Source organism: Pipra filicauda, unplaced genomic scaffold (genome assembly GCF_003945595.2).
Source record: "Pipra filicauda isolate LSUMZ 115617 unplaced genomic scaffold, ASM394559v2 scaffold80_size11013439_pilon, whole genome shotgun sequence".
NCBI classification, from domain to species: Eukaryota; Metazoa; Chordata; class Aves; order Passeriformes; family Pipridae; genus Pipra; species Pipra filicauda.
In genome coordinates this window covers 4,909,597-4,935,815 of record NW_024104987.1, presented here as the reverse complement: position 1 = coordinate 4,935,815, position 26,219 = coordinate 4,909,597, and the positions used below count along the sequence as shown (strand labels likewise).

Genomic DNA, 26,219 nt, shown 5'->3' with positions numbered 1-26,219 from the left:
ATTAACAAGACCTCTTAATATAAGATGTTAAAGATTATGGAAGACACAGTTAGCAATACATTCTAACCTTATGTATTTAAATAGTTTGTAACCTGTAATTCTTTGGAGGATGACGTGGAAAGACTTAAGAAAGAAAGAAATGAAGCTTTAAAAGAAATTAGTAAATTAAAGGTAACCATTTTTATTTGCTCTAAATTATTCAAGAGACTAATCATTTTTTGGAGTGTATGTAGTAATTTACTGTTCTTATTTTGAATTTTATGTGGAATTTGTCATGATTAAGTACAAAGGCAGAGCAAACAGTCCTAATACATTTGAAGATTGCTTATAATATATTTCTGGAGACAGTAAATTTTATTTGTTATACTGAATCCTAACACATTTTTTTACTCTGATCCACAGAGAAATGAAACTAAGCAGATATTTTGCAAAAGTGAATTTGGAGAAGTGACTGATTTGCCAGGCAATTTTATTTAGAGATAAAAATGTGATCTTAGTGACTGCAGAGTCTGAGCATGTAGTGATACTTTTGAAAGAAATCAGAACTGGGGGACAAATTAATCATGTTCCAAAGTAATACATATTTTCACAGACTTTACAAAATTTCTAAAACCTAAAGCAACGAATATATTTATTGTTTCTTAATACCCTGGGTTACAATCACACCCCCATGGTCCTGAATTGCTTTTTTAACATACCAAAAGGTAAAAATTTCTGTATTCAGCATATGTAGCTTTTGTTCTTGGACAGGAAAATTGGTCTGAGGATATAGACAATTATACAAATTCCCTCCTGGTCCAAAAAAAAAATTCTTTCTTGCTATAAATTACGAAAACATTGGGTTGATATGGCCAAAGGTCTGTGCTTTGTTCTGTGCACGAGGCTTCTTCTTCTGAAAGCTTTGTACTGAAATGAAAGAACCCAATTTCCATTGAGTGTTGAAACAGTGAATACTTATCACGAGTCCCTAAATTGCTGATGTTGAAAACTGACAATGATTAATCTGAAATAGTCTCATTTTTTATACTCTTTTCCGCATATCCCAGAAATGTTCAGTGAATAATCCTCAAATGCTCAAGTAACCTCACCAGTCTCACTGAACTCACTGAAAAGCTGGCTTTGAGAGATGGGAATTTGGGGTTGTCAAAGGTTTTATAAAAGTTGTTCATTACTTATTATTGCCACCAGAACTTTTTAAATACATGTGTTTCTGATTATACAGCATTGTTAACAGACATAGTAGTTGTACAGAAGGCAGAAAGTACATGGATAAAAGTTAAGAATTGCTACCTGTAGTTTTGAAGGAGCTAATTGAGTTTTAGGACTAAAAACTCTTCTAGTCTGAATTATTAATTCTTTCTTCTCCTTTTTTTTTTTCTAAACAGGAAGAATTGTCTGAATCTGTGAATGCACAGAAACAGTTAACAGAGCAGCTACAAGCAGTCAAGCAAGTATGTTGAAGTTTCTTAAAATTATAATTATTTTCAAATTTTTTTAACTTTTTTCTTGTGGAAAGGAGAAGGCAACACTTCTTTGTGTCTTGATGCTCATATAGACTATACTTTCACACTGATTTCAACACAAAGTGGTTCTTTTGTTGCTACAAACCTTTTGATTAGAAGTAGAGAGTATTAATCCTTCAGTTTTTAGAGCAGTAATACTCCTCTGCTGTTGAATTGAGGTAGGAACCCTAAGACAGCCTGGATCAGTGAGGATGGATAATGATGTAGTACCTTTCTGGTGTTGTGATTTTGCTGTTCTTAGGCAACAGTGTCCCTAATTTACAGTCCTAACATTAACTATTTTGTATGGCAGCCAAAGTCTTAAGCATGAAAAAACAGACACGCTTGACAATGCAACCTGACATTTACCAGGAAAAAAAAAAGTGATGGTAAGGGTTTTGTGAGGAATGTCTTGTTTCTGTTTCCAAATATATCTGTAATTATGAGAGAAGAAATCACAGTTTCTTACAAAATTCAGCCTTCTTGTGTCTCTTAAAGGAAATTTCCAACTGCATGTAAGTCTCATGTCACTTATAGCCAGGATTCAAACCCAAGTAACTTAACTGTTCCCTTCTTCTCCTGAACATCCTGTCAGCTCATCTCTTCTAATGAGCTGCCTGCCCTTCTTCTCTCCTGTACTGTTACAAATAGCCACGAGAAACCTATAGGGAATATCTGCTCCATCAGATGTCATGTGTAAAAATGTAAGATACGGTTTAAAAAGTCTTCCTAGGTACTGCTATATTTTATATTTTTGCTTATGTGTGTGGATTTGTTGAGCACCTTCATTATTACTTTTTGCTCCTTGAATATAAGGGAACTGCTTGAAAGCTTGTTCCATTGGTGTTGTGCTGTTGCACTGTGGGATGGCAGGGGAATAAACTGGATTATCTTCTGGATAAAATTTAACTGCAGGTGTGTTCCAACAGTGCATTTCACGTTTCCATTCACTAATGGGGGTTCAGACCAGAGCAGATGTTCAGCCTATTAATCTAGACTAAAGCTATTAGAAAGTACAAAGCCCAGTGCAAACCTGCTCTTACTGGGAAGGCAGACTTGGACCAGGCTGGTCTGAGAGGGTGTTTTAAGCACCAGTAATGCCCGTTTGCCACCACTCGAGGTCCTCACACTTTTATTTTTCTCAGGTGCTGTCCTGTGGTGGGGAAGTTCAGCTTTGCTGTGCAAACCTCCCGGGGCTAAATACTGATCTTCTAGTGAGCCTTCAAAAGGTTCCACGCGGTGAAATGAAACAGAAATAATAAATTATATGTAATTACAGCACTACAAGTGGGCCTTTAATGGAAATTTTAGTTCTGTTTGTACTTGGTGCATTTTCAAGTGTTTTATATATATATTATTATACATATTTCTGTCATTTGGAACCAATATTAACAATGCAATTCATAGTGATACAAAGGTTTTAAAAAATAGGCTACTTAGGGTGCAAGTTTCCATTTAACTTGTGATGCCTTCCAGCTTGAGCTGAAGTTAGTGAAATGAGTTAATGAGTACATTATTGGGCCCTAATGGCTTGATTAAAAGTAACAAACAACCAAAGTAAACAAAACCCCAATTTAAGTATGTGCTTAAGGCCTTCTGAATTCAGTGTCATTTAAACATTTTTTTAAAATCTCTGCTCCTCTGAAAAAAACAAGGTTTTATAGGCTACCAGTCATATATGGGAGTATCTTTTGTGGTATTTCTGTTGTCTACTAATTGTGAATTGCAGAGATTACGGCTTAATTAAGACAGGGGTACAAATATTCTGGTTAATGAACATGCTTTGTTGGTAGCAATTCATTAAACAGTGCTTGAATCAGTAGCTAACAGGAGGGGTGAGCTCTTAGGATTAGAAGTATTGCTAAATTTAAAATGAGGTAGAAAGTATTTTCTAATACTGATGTATGATAGCTAAAATACATTAACTGATCTTTTTTTAATTTGAAATTGGGATGAAATTGGCACAAAACACAGAAAGGTATTTTTGAGTCCCTGAAGTCTTGTCAACAGCATGAATGTGGACTCTGCAGTGTCTTCTGTCCTCCTGGAGGAGTTTGACTGTATCCTGTGCTGCCTCAAAGTCCTGGGTCATACCAACCTGAATGATCTCTTCTGTACTGCAGCTTTTTCCACAGTTATTGTCAGCTGAAGCACCTCAGCTAAACATAGTAAATGTGAAAGGTTGCAAAGATGCTGTTTGTGGTATCCCAAACTGCTGGACTCGTAGTTCACAGGGCTGAGATTTGCTGTCCTATTAATTTTTTCTGGGCTTTGAATGGCTGCTATTTTGGAGGCAGTATGTAATTTATTTCACCCTGCCTGAAAGAAGTATTTGGTTTATTTTCATTTTATTAACTTTTCAGCATACGGTGTTTGTAAAATTAATGACTAAACATAATTGAATTGTAACTAGAATTTTCACATAGTTTAAGAGAATATTTTAGTTCCAGTGTTTGTGGTGGCTGGAGTATTACTTGGATAAAACCTGCTTCAGACACTCAGATTTATCCAAGGCAGAAATAGAACCTGGCACAGGAAGAAACCCATCCCTTGAAATTTTGTAAGAATTTGGTTTCTCTCCTCCAACTTTCAATTTCTTATTGATTGTAGGAAAAATGGTCCCAACAGGCATTTATATAAATGCAATATTAGCAGCTGCAGATCCTTTTTCTGTTGTGTCTTAGAATCACAGAATGGTTTGGCTTGGAAGGGGCCTTAAAGACCATCTTGTTCCACCCCCTGCCACGGGCAGGGACACCTTCCACGGGACCAGGTTGCTCAGAGCCCCATCCAGCCTGGCCTTGAACACTTCTTTCATACAACAGTTGAGTGGGACAGGAGCAAACGTTGCTGAACTGTGGTGTTACCCATCTGTTCTTCACTGGTGGGGGCCCCTTACCTGCACAGAACCCCAGTGCCAGCTGCAGTAACTGGAGAACAGGGAAAGCTGGTGGTATCCTTTCCCTTTGTGCCTCCCTGCTCCAGAAAACAGCTCTGGTTTGTCAGAAAATTTTACTAATTCGGTTGTAGTGTGTGTAATTGTTTCATTGTAATGTAAGAAGCCATTGTTTGTTAATTATTCCTTTAGGTCTTTCACTGTTGAAATCTGGTCATACTCAGTCTGCTATTACAGAGAAATTAATATTCAACAACCAGGTTTCTGAAAAAAACAATGGAGGAGTAAAGGCAATTCTGGATTATATGAGATTAAACCTTTATCTCAAGGAGGTCTTATTTCAAAACGAAGACCTCCCTTTTCATTATAACAATTTTCCCCTCACTTTTCTGATGTCAGTTTATTTAAATAATTCCTGTGTGTGGGTTTTTAAGATGCCACCCTTTGTCAAGGCTTCTGGGTTCGTTTATATTAGTCAAACTTAACATCGGAGCACCTTTTCCCTTCTGTCTCCAAGGCTCTTTTTCCCACCTCCAGCCTGTTTCTGAAGGATACCTTTGCTGCTGAAGACTCACAGCTCATGCTCTGGATCAGCAGGGCCCAGCTCTCCTTGCTGTTGAGTCAAATTGTTTCTCAGAGTGGCAAAAAAGTGCCCTCTACAGAGGCAGTAATTTTGACCTCTGCTTGTATAGATTCATAACTTCTAAGAAGTCCCTGTGTTCTCTGAATTGTTTCTAGGAAAAAGAACTGCTTTGAGCAGCTCAAAAGAGGGGTGGATTGTTCTAGTCTGCTTTCAGTGATGACCCTTGCACTGCTCGTGGTGCTGCAAACAGACAACCATGAAACCAAGTCACCAAATAACAGGCAGACATGGAGCAATAAGCTTTGGAATAGTCTGTGTCTCCAGGTAGAGGTGAATAAGTGTAGAAAAGGCTCATCTCATGCTTTAGGCTTTCAAGAGAAAAAAAAAATCATTCTACCTGCTGTGAAATTAAAGGTCATTTAATGGATTGATTATTGCTTGTGCTCTGTAACAGAAACCTGTAAATTATAGAAAACACAAATATCACCTGTAGTCACTGCTGATGCTGCTGTTCTGCACGTGAGATCACTTCTACTGCTGTATTTTCTAAGGGGCTGGGGTGCACAGTGGTATTTTATTGCAGACCCATTGCAAATCTGAGGAAGATGGTGTCCTGTATATATATCACTGAGATTAACTGACCTATGGCCTGAACTGTATTGCTTATTCAGGCTAACAGAGTACAAGTCAAAAGTCATCTGAAGCTGAGATTAGTAGATCATTTTACAGAAGAAACATTATGACAAAGTACAGGAAAACATGACTTGAAGGATATTGATTGCACAGGGCAAAACCTTCTGCGTTAGGAAAGAATTAAATCTGCATTTGTAAGCTTAGCTGACCTCTCCAGACATTTCTATTATGGCACCTCTTAAATATTGTATGCCATTTCTTCCACAAAAATAGGAGATTTGGTCATTTAGGTTTTTCAGAAACAGTGATTTCAAGCCTACTTTCTAGAAGGTTATTTCCTACTTTTTATAGATTCATAGTGTGTTTCTCCTCTTCCCCCACCTGTTTTCCCTCTAGTTCCATTCCCAACTAGGATATAGTTATATTAATAATAGGTAGACTAGGAATAGGATATTCACCTAAGTGTCCTTAACTGAGGAATTTGTACAAAAAAGCCTCTGTGTATTTGTGTTTAAAGCTTGTAACTTGAATTCTTCAGAAAATTGCTCTAAAGTTACTTTTCCCACTGATTAATTAAAAGCTAAGGGGAAAGAAGGTTTGTTGGTTTTGGTGCCAGTGAGCCTGTATGTCTACATTTTTTATGAGCAGTTTGTTTGTTTTATTCCTAGTTTGTAAACTCATCTGTTGTCCAGACCTTTAGTCTGACTTTCTAAATTTACAAATCAAAATTAACTTGAATTAATATTCAGTAGTCAAATGAACTGCGAAATATCTTTCTCGAAGTGAGATTTTGCAACATTTAGGGATTACGTTTGCTGAATTAAAAACTAACGGTTTCTGCTTTCTGTTTTCCATACATTATTTATATGTACATTTTATCTAACACTCTTCTGTGATAATAGAGGATAAAGATATAGGAGCAGGAACTAGGCAGAAAAAGAAATTTAAAAAAAGCAATGATTTTGAGAATACTTGCATTAAGAGTCCATCTCCATGATGTGTGAGCTCTGACTGGAGTGGAAAACCAAGGATATGCCTTGGTGATATACACCTTGGAGGATACTCACTGGAGTGTGAATTCAGGCAATAATAATAAAAGGAAGTAATATCTCAGTAAAGCACTTTTTTAGGATGGAAGTGAGGGAGCAGATTAACAGCACCTGGTGCATTTCTATAAAACCTTTCATTCCTTTCGATTTACACTAATTATAGATTTTATTATTTAATTTATCAGGCACATTCTGCCTCTGTAAATACCTGGGTTTTGCTCACATATAGAATCATAGAATCACAGAATCAGCTGGGTTGGAAGGGACCTCCGAGATCATCAGGTCCAACTCTTGATCCAACCCCGCTGTGGTTCCCAGCCCATGGCACTGATGCCACATCCAATCTTATCTTAAAAACCTCCAGGGATGGAGAATCCACCACTTCCCTGGGCAACCCATTCCAATGTCTGATCACCCTCTCTGTAAAAAATTCTTTCTAATATTTAACCTAAACCTCCCCTGGCACAGCTTAAGACCATGCCCTCTTGCCTTGCTGAGAGTTGCCTGGGAAAAGAGACCAACCCCCCCCCCCCGGCTACAACCTCCTTTCAGGGACTTGTAGAGAGTGATGAGGTCTCCCCTGAGCCTCCTCTTCTCCAGGCTGAACAGCCCCAGCTCCCTCAGCCTCTCCTCATAGGACTTGTGCTCCAGTCCCTTCCCCAGCCTCATTGCCCTTCTCTGGACCTGCTCCAGCCCCTCCATGTCCTTCCTGAACTGAGGGGCCCAGAACTGGACACAGCACTCCAGGGGTGGCCTCACATCCTACACTTTAAAAATTATCACTTGAACCACCCAACCGTAAACACTGGCAGGTAGCCCTGACTTCACCTGCAGCCCCTGTGAGTTAAATCTGTTCTTCTGTTAGCTGGGCTTGGAACTTTTCAAGGGAATTGTAACTTTTCCCTGGAACCGTGTAACCTGCAGGAAGCCAAGGCAGCCGTGGAGGAGACGAGAGCCCTGCGGAGCCGGATCCATCTCGCAGAGGCTGCACAAAGGCAGGCACGGGGGATGGAGATGGACTATGAGGAAGTGATTCGCCTGCTGGAAGCTGAAATTGGAGAGCTGAAGGCTCAGCTCGCCGATCACTCCGGCCAAAATAAAGTAAGCAAAGCAGTCGCCTGTCAGAGTTACCATGGTTTCCTCGCTGTTGTCATGTATCTTGTTTTCATTTTCTTTTCATCTGCTTTTCTAAAGTAGGTCACTGTTTGTCTTGTATTATTCAATAACTGGAAGGACGCGTGGGGAAGGGGGTGGTGTGGAGGGTACGAGTCTTCCTTTATCCAGATATCTTTGGGCTGGAAAAACAGGAGCTAGGAGGGTATATGTGGGTCATAGGTCAGAGTGACACATCTCAAGCATTTAAGGCATGGAATACTTTCTGAGCTGTAGATATATTGTCTTTAAAGGCTACACGTGTGCCTTTGTATTCGTGTGAAAATGGCCTTCATGTTTATGTTTCTGGTAGGCAAATAACAACAGTAAAAAGTCCAGTCCTGTTCTTAAGTAAATTTAGATTTAATCAAGATAATCACTTAAATGCTACTAATCCTGCCAAAAAAAAATTCTTTTTAATTGAGCTTTATATTTTAAACCCACTTCATCTCCAGTGAGGCATTCCAGAATATGCCAAGGAAGAAAATGTTTGAGACACTTTTAAATTTTTCCCAGTAACTGCAGATCCATTTTCTGCTCACAGTAGAAGTGCAAGTAGGTTGGCATTTGTGTGGTTACCTTACTTTTCTCATGAGAAATGGATGTGCATATGACTTGATGAAGAAAACCTACTGAAATGTTGCCTTATTTCATCATTAGAATTACTTCAATATTACAAGGCATTAAAAGGTAAACCCAAGCTGTGTGGTAAACAAGCTTGCAGAGAACAACACAGCAAGTCCCTGTGGCTTCTGGAAAGGAATTCCTCTCATTTAATTGTGAGTTCATACCCTGGAAGTTCTTATTTCTGAACATCCGGGTGAGATGCCCCATCTTTTATGTCAGGTGTTTTTGAATCAATGTTTGTTTTCTAGGAGTGGTATAAAAAGTAAAATTTTAAGAAATTCAGAGGGTATGGGTTGCTTTCCTAGAGAATTGTTCTGGAGATACTAGTTTGAATTCCTGAAATTCTGATTGAATACCTGTGTTGAGATTTAAATCTCTACATTTCAGTATCAAGTAGGTACCAACTCTATAGGATGCTCTTTTTGGTATGAAAGAGTGAGGTCCCTCACCAATCTCACCAGTGAAATTACCAAAGAAAGGTGTTTGGAATCAACAGATTCTCTGATATTCAGGCTGATGATGATTCTGCTGCTTTGTACAATGTATACAAACAAATGTCTGTACTTACTTGCTTTGAGTAAAGGCAATAATTGGGTTATGGTGAGAGTTTTGGAGTAGGTAGTGGGCTTTCAGAATGATCGCCTACAGTGCCATGTAAAAGTTTGTTTTTAATTCTAGTGATATTTTCTTAATTTTGGAGAGATCTTTCTGGATGCTGTCTGCTCAGCAGACAGCTCAGCTAAACAAACGTGCCCATGTGCATGTGAGGGTTTTCCTCGTGGTCCTCTCACACAAACAGGGGCTTGACCTGCAACTTGGAGCCTCCAGGACTTGATCTGACAGGGCTCACATTGTCCCCAGCTGAAGTAGGGAGGGATGCATAACACTGATCAATAGGTTACACAAGTGCATGCAGGGGGTAATTTTCTCCAGGCTGGGCCATAATTACTGTGCTGGCCAAAGGATGTGTGGATGCAAACTGGAGGACTGGGTTTGTTCACATACTGGCTGGTTATGCCACCCTGCTGACAGATGCTGTCACCATCAGGTTGGATTTTTGATCCATTCACAAATCAGTTAAAACTCCCTTAATCTTCAGCCCCATCAATGTTATTATCTTCCAACTTTAAATTACCTTTATCTCATTTGCCAAAATCTGTTGCCCTCCGGAGCTGTTTTGCCAGCAGGTCAGGCAATTCCTGCCTCAGGAGCAGTGATGTGTTGTTCAGAAATGTAGGAAAGAGTGTGTTAAACATTTCGAGCATCCCTTTCAGTTCACACCATGTATCTGTGTGAGCCAGGGGAAAAAATTACTAGAATAAAAGCCTTAAAATACCTTTCCCAGGATAACATTCAAGACTTGAGAAAGAGAGTTACAGTGCTTGACTGCCAGCTGAGGAAATCAGAATCAGCAAGGAAGACCTTTGAGGTGGCTACTGAAAAATTGCTACAATTTGTAGAGGTAACTTTGCCTTTCGTTTCTGGCAATATTTTATTTGGAAAAATTTTTTTTATGTCCTTGTTTTGGAAGAATAAGCACAATAAACTGACTGTACACTAGTTTGCAGGGATCCTTTCATTGCTAGAAATATAGATGGTGTATAAGTGTACAGATCCATCCAGGAATTTACTTTATGTTTTGCTGTATTAAACAAATGGAAATGATCATATAAGTTTGTTCACTTGTTTTTTTCACAAACTGTATCAATTTCTGTGAAATTCCTCAGAAGCAAAAGGCAGAAGAACTGATATTTGATAATACTTAGGAATGTTATGAAACAATAAGAAAAGTGATGTTGTTATAACCCCCTTAAATGAAGTAAATATAATGTTTTGGTGTTTACTTTCACACTTTTAGCTGGCAGAAACTAGACTCTTTAATTGCAAATCAAATGCCCCACACCCAAATAGACCATTAAATTTTAAGGTATTACTTTTTGACTGTGTCCATCTCTAAACTGTTAACTTCTTGACTGTGGCCAACAGGTTGTGCATGAAATACTTTCAGATAACTCTACTTCCTCAACAGTTTTAAGGTAATGAAATGGCAATATTAATATTGAAAACCCTACTATTGTTCCCAAGTCTCCAAAAACTGTCTTGTAGCTATTTTTTTCCTTATATTTTTGCTGTATAGTTCTGAGTTTCATTTTATTGGAGGAGAGGCAATGGCATGAATTATAAATTAGGCTTTCAGGATACAGCTTCATTAAAAACCTCTGAATTAAATTAAAACAGTTAGTAATTACATAGCTATGGTTGTCTGGATGTTTCCATGAAGTAATTATAATGTACTCAGGATTAGTTAAAATGCAACGAACCTTAACAGTGGGTTATAATTTTTTAAATTTATTTTTTTTTTAGAATTGCCTAAGTGATTTTTGCATCATGATGAATTCAGCAGCATATAAATAAATTGATAACATGCATATCCATTTACATTTTATTACTTTTCTTGTAAAAGAAGTTGATCTTTTTGAAGATCCTGGGGATATTGCCTAGGAATATTCAAAAAGATTTCAGCGGCCTTTTGTCCTTCAGAATATTGACATGATTGTACTTTATATATCCCAGATAGTGTTCCATTAATATTTTTGTAACAGTAAAGTTGTTTGGTCTCTATCCTGTGATCTTTTTCAGTAAAGCTCTCAAGGAAATCAAATGTATTTAAGTGAAGTGAGCTGGAACATTATTTCAAAAAAAATAAGTATAGAGGCTCAGACCAATGATGATATTGCAGATAGTCAGTGAAAAGCAGTTCCATGGGCACTGCACAACAGTGATATTGTCTGTTTTATAAAGCTCATAGAGGTTATTTTAGTAAATGGATTAAATATCAAACACAATGCCGAGGTGACAAACTGACTCAGTAACAGCCTCAAAGATAATAATTGGGTCCTATGAAGCAGTGTCCCTTCTTAAATGCTAATACAATAATTCCATTGAAGCAAGTTCCTTCCCTGACACCCACTGAGTTCTTGATGCTGCACTTTGAGTCACGAATGTGGCTTGAACTGAGCTTTCCAAATACCTTTGTTGTGCAGACAGAACCGCCGCTGAGGCAAACTCATTGCTTTGGTAGCATCCGTGGCTTTTGTCCATGCAGTGAGACCAAAACCAATCTAGAAACACAGGTTGGCTGTATTAGAAGCAGCAGTTTGCTTTATCACCTTACAGAGAAACACTGACTGTTGTTTGTTCTCTTAGTGACGGGAGAGCAACACTGTCCACCAAAGCACTTCTCGCCCGGCTGGGAAGGGTCGGACCCGCCGCCACCACGGCTCTTGCAGCAGAAGCCAGAGACCTTGCCAAGTCTGTCCGTGCCATTTTGGAAGTAGATTGTGAGTGAGTGTGTGCATCTTTGTGTGCTTTGAAATGTGGTATCAGTTCATTAGCCAGGAAGATGGATCATTTCATTCTAAATTGGATGGGGACTGGCGGGATAAATCATTCATAGAAGCGGAGGATAGTGCAGGTTCAGTGTCAGTTCAATATGTATCTTAATCAAACTAGAATTAGAATATAAAGTTATTCCAGAGTACATTTCTCCCTGAAAAACTTGAAGCAGAAAATTAATGCTAAAGTGAGGAATATGAAGATTATCAGAATCATGTAAAACTAGCAGAATTTTGTTACTTTAATGCTCTTTTTTTTTCATACTGGAATATTTACATGTTTCTCTGCTGGATTTGCATTAACATGTATCTAAGTGTCTTCATTAAGATGTTGTTGCTCTAGGGAGTGAATGTAGCCAGCAGTTCCATTTGGAGATATCCATGTATATCCTCAGGTCATTAACAGGAAGCTGTTCCCATTGGTAAAAATGATGATAGTTCATGAGAGTTACTGTAATAAACTGGATCAGTTGGAAAGTTAAGAAACAACTATGGGTTATTGTAGGATTCCTGATTCAGATCATCAAAAGGATGGTGTATTTTGATCACATTTGTCTATAGTTGAGCAGACGTGTCAGTTCTAATCCATCTTAAATGGATTGATTAAAAAAAAACAAAACAGAAATGGCCTGGTACATCACAGGAGATTTGGGAAAGGTGGTTCATTATGGTTGTCAATAATTATTGTATCAAAGATTTGAATATCTTATATAGTTTCAGAATTAATTTAGAAAGGGACTGAAGAAATATGTTTAAGAAAATGTTTCAAAATATGAAAAATGTTTTATTTGACATTATTTATGAAGCATTTATTTATTCCATCCCTCTATGGCAAAAAAAGCAAAATGAGAAGATAAAATTTGTTCAGAAGTTTCCAGAATATTATAATTTAAGAGTTACTGGTGGAAGTGAAAGAAAATAACAGTGACCAGGAGACGAGACAATTGATTTTCCACTAGTGACAATGGTATTTCTGTCACATTGAGTTGGTTTTAAAACCCTACACAGGAAATTGTGCAAGGAAAACCCTTAGTTCTGAATGCAACTGAATTCTACCATGTGGTTGTGTCAAACATAATAGGTAGGATACATGTTAGAAAGCTCTGGAGCCACAGCAGGGATCCATTTTCTGAACCTGAGAATTAAAAATAGGTCTGCAGAGAAGGATTTAAAGATTGAACGTCATCTTTCTGAGTTCATTCTGATTTGGAGAGTATTACAGATAGATTTGGGCTCTGACGAGCTTGGGTATGAGATTAAAGCTTTAAACCTCACTTGCTTTCTCTCTTTCCCTCAAAAAAAAAAAAGTGGTTAAGGCAAAGTAACTATTTGATAGCATTCTGTCTGCAGTCCTCTGTGCCAGCTTCTCACTCAGTGTTCCCCATGTGATCTAAAGTTTTCTTGCAGATGGGCTGTCAATGAAAAGGGGGCTCTTGTGGATGTAGCATTTCATAAATATCAGATATCAAAGACAAAAGTATAGTAGACATTACACTGCACACTGGAAGTTCTCCTTTTTTGCCAGAAAGATGTCCCCACCATAATAATTTGTTATTGAATTCTTAAGAGAGTTGGAGTTGATATTTTTGACGTTGCTCAGTGGATGAGAATGGTTGGCTGGGAAGCCACTGTGATGTATTTTACCTTCCAAACAAACTTCTCCTTCATTTTTTGCTTCATTTTGTGCAATATGAAGTGAAGGAGCCCCAACCAAAATACCTCTTTGATTCATTTACAATACACGTGAAACTAAGTCTGGGTACCAAGACAAGGTTGTGGAGTGTTCTTCCAAAGGAAAACTGCTTCCTTTGTTAAAGATCATCCTTGACAAGCAGGTCAAAATGACATATTTATGAATTAGCCCCACGAACTGTCCCCTTCTTCTGTAATAGCAAGACATTTTGCCTGAGGGAAGAAGCTTGAAGAAGTTCAGTGTATTCCTGAAAATCTTCAAGTGCATATTGCCTGGTGATAGTGCTGCAGATCAGTTTTCAGCTTTGCAGGCTGAATGACAGCTCTGTGAAGGCAGTTTGGCAATTCTTCAAGTGAGGACTGGAAAAAAAAAAACCCAACAGCTCGTTTTCCAATGCTTACTACTGCAGGATCCTCAAGATCCTGAAATGCAAATAACAAAGTAATAAACAGAATAATCGGGCTCATCCCTTGAAAGATTCATTCTTCATCTTCTTTAAAGGCTGTAAGGTATTTTTAGAAACTAAGCCTTGAGAGGCCATTCTGCTTTGCAGAATGCAAGGATCTCCTGAAGACATAAAATTACTTTCATCATACAAAGGGTAATAATGCCTCAGTGAAAGAACTGCAGCATTTAAAAGTAGTTGCTGCCTGCACTTAGTAGACCATATGGTGCAAATCAGGCTAAAAAGAATAGAGAGAGCATTTTCTTCTTTTCTGTTACAAAATTAGAAAAGAAATACACTTGGTGCTGGTAATGGCCAAAATCTGATTAACCCTGGAACATACTTATCTCCCCATAAAATAACAGGCAAATGGCATTTTGAAATGGGCACTGGTTTAACACAGCTTTCAAGTATTTTGGCTGCTAATTTCCTCACTCTGCCTCTGAAACTTCCATCCAAAAATACAGACTTGCTCCTGTTGATGTAATCCCAGCCATCTGTATCCATGAAATGCTATGGAGCCTGCAGGAACTCAAGCAGTGCGTCCTGAACTGTTTCATCCCATCGTGTTCCTTTAATCCGTCGTCAGCCTGAGATCTGACACACGGCAGTTGTGCTGAATTTCACTGGCATGATCTCCAAATCGGTATAAATTCCAAAAATCCTACTTACCTGGCTCATACTGATCTTGCTGGTCACAACAGTCACCGTGCATTTGATGTCAAAGATCCTCCAGGCAGAAGTTTAGTTGCCCAGTTTTTGTATTCATTTTCCTTGGATGCCGACTGGATAAAAAGAAGGAAACTGCTTCCACCGCAGTGGAAACTGCTGGTGCTCAGCTCAGTTACTGCTTGATCTCTTGGTAGTTAAGTTGATTTTGGTCTCAGGCATTAAAAGCTGAAATATGGAATTTTAGCAATTTCTTCAGTTCAGGGTTTTTTCAGCTATGTTATGTTCAATTGCCAAAACCATTCCAGAGTCAGGAATGTTTCAGTTATCCCTTCTCATTCTTTTGACAGTGTGAGTGGAGCTAAGTTATAAGGCAGAGTAGGCAAATCTTCACAAATAACAATTTTGCTATTTTGAGAAGAGCCAATATTGCTAAGTATTCACATTTCTTGTGTTTATTTGTTGCAGGCCTGGTGTTTATTACAACAGAATTAATGCCATATACATTATTGCTATTTTATGGATCTTATGGATCTTATGGATACAACAGTGCTGTAACTTTGCACAGGTCATTGGCTGTAATTCATCAGGAGATTTTCTATTAAGTTGACATGTAAACATGGGCTGTTCCTCATCCCCTTTTTTATGCCTGTACATCAAAATCCAGATGTAATTGTAGCATGGACAGGCGTGTCCTGGTTAACTTGACTCCTGTTACTGGGTTAGTGATATTAAAGATGCATTTGCAGAGGCTGAATATCAAAATAGGTGTCTTCTGCTGACCCCAGGAGTACTGGCTGATTGCTAAGGTTTGCTGAAACTCATGTTGCTTTGTCTCCTTGTATTTTTAGTATTAGAGAGAGAAAATTATTTCCTGCAAGATCCAATTTGTGGGGATGAGCCTGCATTGGGAGGGAATACCTTTGAAATTCTTTCAGCTAATAAACTAGAACTGTGCCTTTTCTTCCTTACTGGAAGAGCTGCCTGGGAAGGAGCAGCCTAATGATAACTAAAGACATAACTCTGTGTATTCATTGTTCTGGCAAGGCCATAAATATTTCAGTGAATTACTGAAATCAGAAATAGAAGAGACCTATTAAATTATACAGTGTATATCCTGAACACAGCTGTACAGCTCCCTTTTTAATAGTTTTTTGCTAGCAAAAGAATTAAAATCAGTGCTGCATGCTTTAAAGATAAAAAGCTTGTGTTTGTCAATTAAACACTTTCTGAGACAGTACTTCCATTAGAAAATATTACTTTTGGTGAAATAAAAATGCATTATTCCTTTGAAACTTTGATCAACAACAACAACAAAAGAGGTGAGTTTTCCCAAAAGAGAATTTATCAACTGTTTTATCCAAAGAAAAATTGCACAGTTTTGCAAGTCCCTGAAGGTTGAAGTTTTTTTCCTCAAAATAGAAATACTTAATGGGAAGGTAATTTCATTTTTGTCAAAAGTAATAACATTAAATTATTCAATGAACTTTTTGCTGTTGAGTCTTATCTGAGTTGACATTTAAAAAAAATGTGTTGGGTGGCACCTTTACACTGTCTTACCTTCTGGAAATCTTCCTTGGGAAAGGGCATGACTTACAAAGAAGCACAGATTGGAGAACAGAGTTAGACAATTATCTGCCAATTATCTGCCAATGTTTTACTGGTTTGGGTCTGTTGCTTTTTTTAATTGCAATTCTGTGTTACTGTATGTTTGATGCAATGTTTCAGTGCCGTGTGCTTGATCCACATTAATTTTTTAATGCATAGTCATCCACATATTTCAAAGCAATTTAGCATTATAGCTGTGGTTTCCAGGCTCAATTCTGTCGTCAGCCACTGAACCACAAAACTCTTATGACTGATTTACAACTTGTCTGCAGAACCTGGACACTTTTATATTCTTTTCAATTACAAGATTTATTATGATAATCTATGAGAGTTTTTGAGGTTGGGTAGTGATCCCTGACTCAAGAAAAAAAAAAAGTGAGAATGCTGAGCTGTAGCATCATCTCTGCTAAAACAGTAATATTTATGTGCATGCCTGTACTTTAAAGCAGTGCCTATAATGTTATGGAAATAAGTTACACCAGTGGAGCTAAATCAGTGTTGAATAGTTTATTAGGAAGGCAAGAAAAAACCCAAAACCTTTTGCTGTGGTTTTGTTTTCTTTGGCTTTAGTATTATTATTGGGATGTGACTTCAGGTGTTGCACAACAAGCCTAAAAATCATAATCTAAACCCTGTTCCTATGCCCAGAATTGGCTTGGGTTTACAAGAAAGGCTTAGAAGGAGACAAGAAGAGATTTTTGGTACATGATAAAATGAAAATGTATTACTTCTGTGAACACAAGACATAAAAATGCCTTGCAAATGGGAAGCAGAAGAACTGTCTGCATGTAATGTAAATCACACCAAAGTTTGTAAAAGTAGCACTCAGTACTTTGCCACCAAGGAATCAGAAAAGATTTGGCTGGAAAGGACCTCCAGCAGTCAGGTAGTGCATCCATGTGCCTCCAGCACCATGAATTATATCTCCATTAATCCAAACAGGTATTTGTCTAGTAAATCCCACAGCCTCTGTGGGTGAACTATTCCCATCCTTAATTATCTTTGCCATTAGGAAACCTTTTCCTTTGGCCTAAATCCTCTTCATTGCAGTTAAAGCTCATTACTACTTCTCTTGACCCCTGGAGTTATTGAAAACATCCCACTACCTTCCTCCTTTTGGCAGCTTTTAACATATTTGAAGGCCATGTAGTGTCTCCCCTTTGTTTTCTGTTCCCCAAATAAATAATACCAGTTAGCTGATTTTTTTCCTTACCCTTTCCTTCTTTCCTCACCCTCTTATTTCTCTGACTTCTCTCCAATTCATCAAAGTTGTATTGAATTCTGTAGTTGGGACCTTCCTGTGGGAGACTAAAGTGGAATAAGCTTGTTTGCTTTAAAATACAGCACACCAGTTCCCAAATGGTGTTCCCTTGCCCCATGTTACTGGTTTGTGTGAAGTTTGGGCTTTCCTGTGCCCCAGAACCAAAGGCAGCTGGGTGTACCCACTTCCTTCTGTGCAGCTGATTATCCACACCTCAGATACCACACTTTGCTCCTCATTCAGTTGCACCCTATTTATTTCACACATTTGATCCAGTTAGTCAAGCTCTTACAAAATTCTAATCCTGTTTTTCAATGGCATTTCAAAGAAATGTCCATTTCCCAATGGGTTTTAAATCCTGAATTATCCCTGAACCCTCCTTCCTTGGACTAAACCCATGTTTTGTTGAATGTGAGTAAGGAATGACATTGTTTTCACTCGACTGGTCTTACTTGTAGATGATGTTACAGGGCCCAGGAATTAGACCCTGCTTGTTTAATTTGATGTCCAAGAATCAGAACATTACAGTAATTATGTGCAAGCAGAGAAGCCAGATAAAAGATGACACTAATAAGGATGGAATAATTTTATGACCTGATCAAATCAGAAAATATATTTAGAGTATCAATTATGAAGGAGTTGCATGCTGATTTATTGGTAACTGAATATGCATGTTATTCCCCATGTTCCACAGCAAGGAAAACCACAATTCAGTCTCTAAAGCTTGTATTTTAAGACAGTTCTTTAAGGTGACCTAGATTTCAGAACTCTGTTGTTGCTGCTAGAAAAGCAAATTATTCTCTCTCCATTCACTTACCTTTAATGAGAAGAGATGAGTCAGCTTTTGAATAGGCACTGTCTGTCCTGACTTTCAAATCAAAACATTTTATTAATGAAAAACAAGTGATATTATTATATCTTAACATGCAGATGACCTAACAAGATTAGTGCAGTCTCATTAGGATAATTGCCAGCATCTCTTAAGGAAGACTTCATTAAAAAGCAGACCTTTAAAAGTCTACAGTCTTGTGTAGTTTATAGTGTGACCCCTCTATGAAAAAATTAATTGACTTTGTGCCTCTTCCCATACAAGTTGTAGTTGCTCTTGGTAACTATGGAGACTGAAGTCAAAACTCTCCAGAATCAACAATTTTACTTCCTAAATTGTCTTTCTATTAATTTCTGTTGACATAATGCTTAGCATTTCAGTATAGCAAACCTTCATTGTAGTATTGTGTTTCGACGTGAAGGAGGAGGAAAGAAACTTTGAAATTCCGTAGCGTGGAGACGCAGATTGCTCACAAGTCAGAGGGAACACACAGGTGAGACAGGGCTTGGTCTCAGTCCCAGATCAGTGTCTGAAACTCAGGAAATATGCAGGTGGTAAGATGGGAATTGAACCTTGAGCTCTCAGGGCTGACATCCCTCTTTTTTGACTTGCAAGCACAGTTCAGATGCAGTCAGCTGGTGACGGGGGGAGGTGGGTACCCCGATGTCTCTCGTGTGTGTCCACACCCCCCTCAGGGAGCACCTGCCTCCTTATTTCAGGTAATGACAACAAAGAACCCAACCTTGCAGTGTGGAGCTGAACCAGAGAAGTGTTTGCTTTTGGCAGCTAATGCTGAGTTCATTTTCTTTGGCTTCACAACTCCGAGCATCCTGAGAGATCTGGATCGAAGCTGACAAGGGGAGGGGGGATGAGCAGACCTTTGTTGGGAATCAGTGTGTGCTGGAGCTATCAGGGCTCATCTTGTCTCGGAGGGCTGGGAGGATTTGCTGTCAGCTCCTGCAGTTGTCACATTTTTTCACTTCTCCTCAGTAGGTAGGAGTGAGAAGCTGAGGGCCAGCAGAGTTCCTTAGGCATGTATGGTGCACAAGTGTGATAATTTAAATGGGAAGAAGTACAGAGAAAGTTGATTGCCAAGAATGAGAGAGGAAGCTTTTTGAAAGTATATTTTAAGGAGAATTTTACAAGAGGAAAACATAATTGCTTGGTGCTTATGAAGGAGACCTATAGGAGGTACAAAATGTGTGTATGGCTCATACTGGATTTCTTACCTCATGGCCTGAGGCATATGGATCATTGACTGGCAGTTGGATGGGGATTTTTACCTTGAATTACTGATTGCTCTGGGTATTGTCTTTGATAACACAATTTTACCTTTACCTAGAAATGTCACCTTTACAGTTAAGGTAAAATCCAGTGTGCTAAATTGAGGCACACTGTGCATTTTTTTTTGTTTCCTTTCAGATTTATAACAAAAAATGAAATGTATCTGTCCTAGATTTTAAGAACTTTTAGCATTACTTTTAAAATACACTGGCTTTAAAGTCATATCTTCCTGTAAATAAACCCCTTCTTTTACTTAGGTGTAACTACAGGCTTTTTTGTATTGGCCTAAAAGGATATCTTGAATGGATGTATTTTTACAGTTTTTCTGCAAAAGGAAAAAGTATTACTTTGGTCTGTACTTACTGTGAAATGAGCTCAGCAGAGTAGTTCTGTCTCTCAATTGTAGGTGGTTCATTCCAGCCCCCTGAGCAGTTTTAATTGCATCATCAGTGCAAAAAAGTAAGATATTACTTAGCAAGAAAGGCCTATCATGTAATACTATTGCTTTTTAAATCTCAGACAATTTCTGCTCAATTCTAATTTTAGCCAGTCATTTTAATTTGTTACCAATGAATGCTTTTCTAATTAAACTTACATTTAACGATCACATGCGTCAGTGAGCAATGTGAGATGACAGTGATGGAAGTGGGTGGATCACACAATAGATGGTGACAAGAGGAGTTGATCCAGTAAGGAAAGGAGGAGATGGATGAATTCTGGAACAGAGGGATCAAGGGAGCAAGAAAGGAGGGAAACTGAGGAAAAGTTTAGAGCTGGGCCATACAGTTATTCCAGGCTATTACCTAGAACTGGCTGTGAAAGCTCTGTGTGCAGAGCCTTGTGTTTCTGGAAGAAGAATGTGTTATTCCAGATTCTTTTTAATCAGCTGAAAGTGGATTGTACCAATTGAGAACAAGAATGTTCTCAAGAGAGTACTTAACTTCTGTGAATTTAACTATGTTTTTAGCCTAATGGCATTGGTGTAGAATTCCCCAGTGATGGGCTGTTTCTCTAATTTGAGGATTGATAATGTGTTTTCTGTCTTCTCTTCAGCAGTTTGAGATTCACAGGTATAAACAAAATGAATTTCAATTTCACTTATGCAAATGTTCATCAAAAATTGCTTTGGAACTTGCAGTGTGTTCAGTCAGCAATGGAAGCAATAATGTGTTCTTGACTAATCCCAAATAGACACCGTCATGTTAACAGTCACTAGTGGGAGACTGTAAAAAAAAGCCTGCAATGAATTCTTAGAAAGGAATATTTTTTTAGAAGCTGGACAAGACTGAAAAAATGTACTAGGGACCGTACTTTTACCATTTTTAAGACTTTACCAGGGAGCTCTCCCAGCTCTGTGATCCTCAGGTGCTGTATTTCTCTTGCTGTGTCACTAATTGAGACTCTGTTATTGCAGCCCTTAACACTGAAATAAAACAAAACATCTTAGAGTTGGCAAACTAAAGGCAGATGGGAGCCACTGGAGGATAAGGAGCGCTGGTATGATTTTTTTTCTTAGCAGCCTTCTCTGTGAAAGGGTAAATTGCTGCATTCTGCAGTTTTCTGATTTTTTTCTCCACCTTATCCACAGATTCTGAACCACAGTAAGCAAAATAATTTGGGGGTAGCTGGTCACTGCATTCTTTTGTATTTTCACTGGACAGGCAGTAGCATTTGAGAAAGAAGCAGTGTAGATGAAAAATACGAAAAATAATTGTCAGATAATCAGGGTGTTAAGAACATTTTTAGAAGTAAATAATAACAGCCAGTAGATTATGCAAAATCCAGTGTTTGGTCAGAACGAGGTGGTCTGAAACTCCTCCCTGCTTTCACTCTCCCTCACTTTTGAGGGCTGATGTTCCCTAGACCTAATGATTAAATAGATAAATGACTAAAATAACAGTAATGGTGAGGGACACATTGCTTCATGGTATCTTGGCCTCCTCAAAACCAGTTGTTGAACACCCGACTATCAAAAGTGTGGTATGTGGAAAGGCCTTGGAAGCCAAATGTGATACATACTGATTTTATTAGAAGCACATTGAAATAAGCTTGGTTTTTTCCATGCAAGTTGCTAATTCATTACTTTTTTTTTCTGAAAGGTGATGGCATCACATAAAAAATAATCATTACTAGAACTTTGAATTCCTTTCATGTGAGCATTTGAAGGGATGCAGTCTTTCTCCAGCTTTTTGTTTGCTGCAAGACATTCCCAGTTTTCCAGCAGTGTAGGTGCTCAGGTTCCAGCCTGTGACAGCAGGTAATGCCATGGATCTGCTGTTTACCCCTGGCTAAAGGAGGACTTACCCAGCAGTGAAACAAACAGTAAAATGAGGTAAAAATGAGCATCAGCTCCTCTGTTTGCTTCTCATCTTAATAACTGTCTGAATTGCTTGGAACCTTCAGACCTGGAGAAAATTAGCCTTAATTTGAAAAATACGTAGCTTGGGTTTTTCTTGTTGCATTTCCAATATTCAGCTTCTGAAAAGGTACAGTTTTAAAGGTAATTATCCTTCTTGAAGACAGGTAGCAGCAACCTCATTGCTCAGATAAATGTAGCTCTCACATATTTCTGAAGAATTTAAGTGCACACACTGGGCAGAGTTTGTTCTAAATGTGGAGTTCCCTTGTTGAGTAGGAGAGGAATATTCTTATACTAATGTCTGATCACATGTACTGTTTGAGGTCGTTCTTAGTTCCTTAAATCAGTCAGTTGACTGGTCATTGTTCTTATGTTTCAATTGCTGTTGTATCCAAACTGTTTCTAATTAACTGTACCAAGCTCTTCACAGACAAATATTAGAATAGAAGAAAGATATTTATAACAGTTTGTAATTTCAAAATTACCAAAAAGATCTTAAAGTTGATCATATAATCCTTCAGCATGAGAAGCAAACTATTTAATAACTCATTCTGTATTGTAACTTGGTTTGTAATTGTTTTAATAAGAGATTAATGGGTTTGCCAACATAGATGGGTCAATATATTGTGATTTATAGGCAGTGGGAATACGCAAGCTCATCTTTCACCACACCCTGAATATCCAAAGTAAGACAAATATTTTTCCTGAAGAATGGTTTCTAGGAACAGGACTGAAGGGAGACAAGCCAATCTGCCAGCCATACTCTAAATTAACATAAATTTCAGCTGCTAGTATTTCCCACATGTCTCTACTTGAAGACTACTGACTCCATCTTTGTTTTATTAAATTACCAACAACAAAAGAAAAAAGCAATTTCTTTAAAATGGAATTTGATATGTGAAAGAAAGGAATGGAATGTCCCCTTAGCAGAGTATTATTCATGAAAGGAAACACATTTGGTTTTGGGAAGAGCACTTGAAGTGGTCTAAAGTGACACACAAGCAAATGCCAGAAGAGCATACTCACTTCTGAAAGCTGTTTTTTCTGAATCTGATTGTTCACATTTAATTCCCCAATAAGCAATAAAATACAGTTTATATTATTAATAGCCTCAAAAAAATAAAAGGCCATTTTTTGCCAGCACCCCACTGACAACGCTCAACAAACAAGGGTGGATATTCCTCCACAGAGTTTTGCTTTAGCTGTGTCGAATTACATAAATCACAGAGAAGTTCCTTTGCTGGTCTCATACCTCATATGATACCTGTAGTCTCTTATTTGGGATATTCCCATATTCCAGTAGCACTCTGGAGTCCAAGACCAGATAACTTAGAACCCCCAAGTCAGACCTTCAGCTTTCCATCCCCTTTGCTTTGCCCAGGTAGCTCAAAAGGGAAGAGCCAAAGGCATTGGAGATCTTAACTAACAAATTTTGCTTCATTACTGAGGCCACATGAGGAAGGTTTAAGTGTTGATAAGAGCTGAAATTGGTGGCTATTGAAAAGAGACCAAAATTCAAACCCACATTTATCAAGTGACAGAGAAAACTGGGTTTAATGTCCTGTAGCACATCTTGGATATCAGAAATCCTTTTAGCAGGTAATTCCTGTTTCTTAAAAAAACTTCATCAGTTTTGAGAATCTAATATTAAATATAAATAAATTATAAGGAGAGAAATAAAGACTATGAGCTAGCCCATACTCTTGTACATTAAAAAGATGTGTACAACTGGAAAAGTTATAAAAGGTAAAAGGATATGTAAAAAAAGACATCCTTATTTCTGTTGTTGGTCACAGAATGGTTCATTGTGAAACAGAATATTTGTACAATGTGGCTTTTGAATTGCAGATAGACACTACATCCCTTAAGCTTGATACTTGCTATTAATTCCAGGTACAGCCACGAGACTGTTCACCCCTAACAGGAAAGGAATTGCAGCCAGACGTCCTTTTAATGGTGGGTCACAGAGCTGTGCACAATGCTGGAAATTAGTTTGTGCTTCACAAAAGAGTGTTTAGGGTGAGGTTTGCACCTCTGGTAGGCAGCTGTCCCTAAGCACTCCTTCCAAATTCATCACTGGTGTTTGGTGCCTGCTTGTAATGGAAGGAGGGTTTTAAAGTCTGGCCTCAAGGCCAGAATAAAGCACTTAAAGATGTACTTATCTTGAAGCATCTAAATAGGCCAAATCTAGATAGAATCCTACTGCAGAGTACATTTTTTTTTTTAACAATTCTTACTATAGTCTCTAAATCTCTCATTTCCTATGAGTAATTTTATCAGAAAATAAGTGAAATAGAAGGTATTTGGACTGCAGTATTTCCATGTTAGGGAAATAACTGCAGCTTTGAGTCAACTGAATATTCTGCTCTGGTATCTGCTTTACTGGCTTCATCTGCTGATCTGCACATATCTTTTGCTGTAATAATTTTTGACTAACTTATTGAGGAAAAAAACCCCAGCCAGCTGCATTACTGCAGAGTTTATAGGTTTGATAAGTGATAACCTGGGAAAAATGAGGCTTTTTCCTAATATCTGTACTTCCCCCTTTTTCCTTTAGAGACATACTTTGATCATGCTGTGTGCAGCTGTTATTGAGGGAGAGTACACACATCCTGCCTTGGGAACAGGAGGCACAGCCTTGAATGTCTGTCACTTCAGGGAAGTTTATCCTTTGGGCTGATGCTCATCTTTCTTCCCGCAACCCACCCAGTGCCAGCGCCGGTGCAGTTTGTTTGTCCTGGTAACCCAGGGAAGTGATAAAGATCCACGAGCTCCTCACTTACCGAGGATCAGGAGGACTCTGTTTGCCCAAGGGCTTCATTTCCTTTCAGCTTTATATAATGTTGACTTTCCAGCAGTGGTTATCCCAGCTGGCATCTCGCAGGGAAGGAGGGAAGCAGTCACCAGGGATCCTGACTGGCTCTCTGGGACCAGCTGCAGCAGGGCTGGGGCACAAACAACAGCAACTGGTTTCTTGTTGGTCTTTTTTCACATAGAACTATAGACTTTTTTTTTTTTTTTTTTCACTAACCCTAATTAAATGCATATACTCAGAACAAAATACTGGTAGTTTACAATGTGGTTTGACTGAAATGCACTCTCTCAGGAGACTGTTCTTCCTTTTGCATGCACAATTGTTTTTGCAGCTTTACCTTCCAGAAGGTAAATAATCACAAATATTTGAATAGCAAGAAGCCCTGTATTTTCTGCTGAAAAGAACTAGTTTTTAAATACTGTAAATCTGTAATCTTTCAAGATGATCTATGCAGACAACTGCAGCCGAGATTTATTATTTATGAAGATTCATCAAAGACTGTAGCAGTTCACACAAGAAATTATAAATATGCAGGAAATCTGAGATTGCTGGAGTTTATGTGGGCTAAACCCTGTATCTTTCAGACTGTATTTCTGACTGTTTCAGCTCCTTTACCTCGCATTTACTCCAGGTGAGAGCTTAGCAGTCTTTCAAAGCAGGTCCTGGGACAGACAACAAATTTGACCCTGGAGGGTGTGAAAAAATAGAGCATGAGGAAGTAGATCAACTTATGAATGATTCATGGAGACAGCAAGCTTGAAGGAAGTGGAGATCATGTCTGGGGAAATAGGATGCAAAACATGAGAGCCTCCTGGCTACCATGGGAAATACAAGGAATAGAACTACAAATCTGAAAGGGAAGGAATGGAGTAAAGGGAACAGCAGTGAAAAACTAGTGGAGAGTAAAAATGTGGCAAATCAATGCATTAAAAAAACCTACAGATGTAGTGGAACCTTGAAGCAAAGAACAGACAGGATATACAATCTAATGCATATAAAGTCAAAAAGGCAGATAAAGCTGTGGAGATGTCTCCAGAGTTTCATTTCTAGGTGACAAATGTATTCAGGGTTTTTGAAAAGCATAGTCTTCAGTGGTTAAGGGAAGAATGCAGAACATCAGTTACCATTGCTACCTACGTGCTGTTCTTCATTTAGAAGGGAAAAAAAAGGACACAATTTTAATCAGATCACTAGTGAAAAAAGTGTAATTATCACTGATGAATGAAACAGGTGATGTAGGGGATCCATGTGAGCACAGAGCAGATGCTGAGCTTTTATTCATAATTGAGCAAATCCATTGTCATTTATTTTGGATGTGTGTGTTGCAGGCAGGAGCGAGGAAAGGCCAGGGCAGATGGAAGCAATTGAGGGATGAATCCTATTGCCATTTAAATCATCAGAAAATATCCATGTTGAATA

General features: G+C 38.3%; 1 protein-coding gene across 4 annotated transcripts in view; it reads left to right on the top strand.

The window, feature by feature from the left end:
* STXBP4 (syntaxin binding protein 4) overlaps positions 1 to 26,219 on the top strand; it is a 68,177-nt gene that overhangs the window by 24,398 nt on the left and 17,560 nt on the right. For 2 of the 4 annotated variants that reach the window (XM_039390233.1, XM_039390232.1), the window contains exons 16-22: positions 85 to 171; positions 1,386 to 1,451; positions 7,588 to 7,764; positions 9,788 to 9,904; positions 10,429 to 10,478; positions 11,650 to 11,783; positions 23,879 to 23,941. In XM_039390233.1, the coding sequence (XP_039246167.1) occupies positions 85 to 171; positions 1,386 to 1,451; positions 7,588 to 7,764; positions 9,788 to 9,904; positions 10,429 to 10,478; positions 11,650 to 11,783; positions 23,879 to 23,941 (694 nt within the window). Of the gene's footprint in view, positions 1 to 84; positions 172 to 1,385; positions 1,452 to 7,587; positions 7,765 to 9,787; positions 9,905 to 10,428; positions 10,479 to 11,649; positions 11,788 to 23,878; positions 23,942 to 26,219 lie in introns of all 4 variants that reach the window. The other 2 variants (XM_027749782.2, XM_027749787.2) reach the window with 2 other exon arrangements.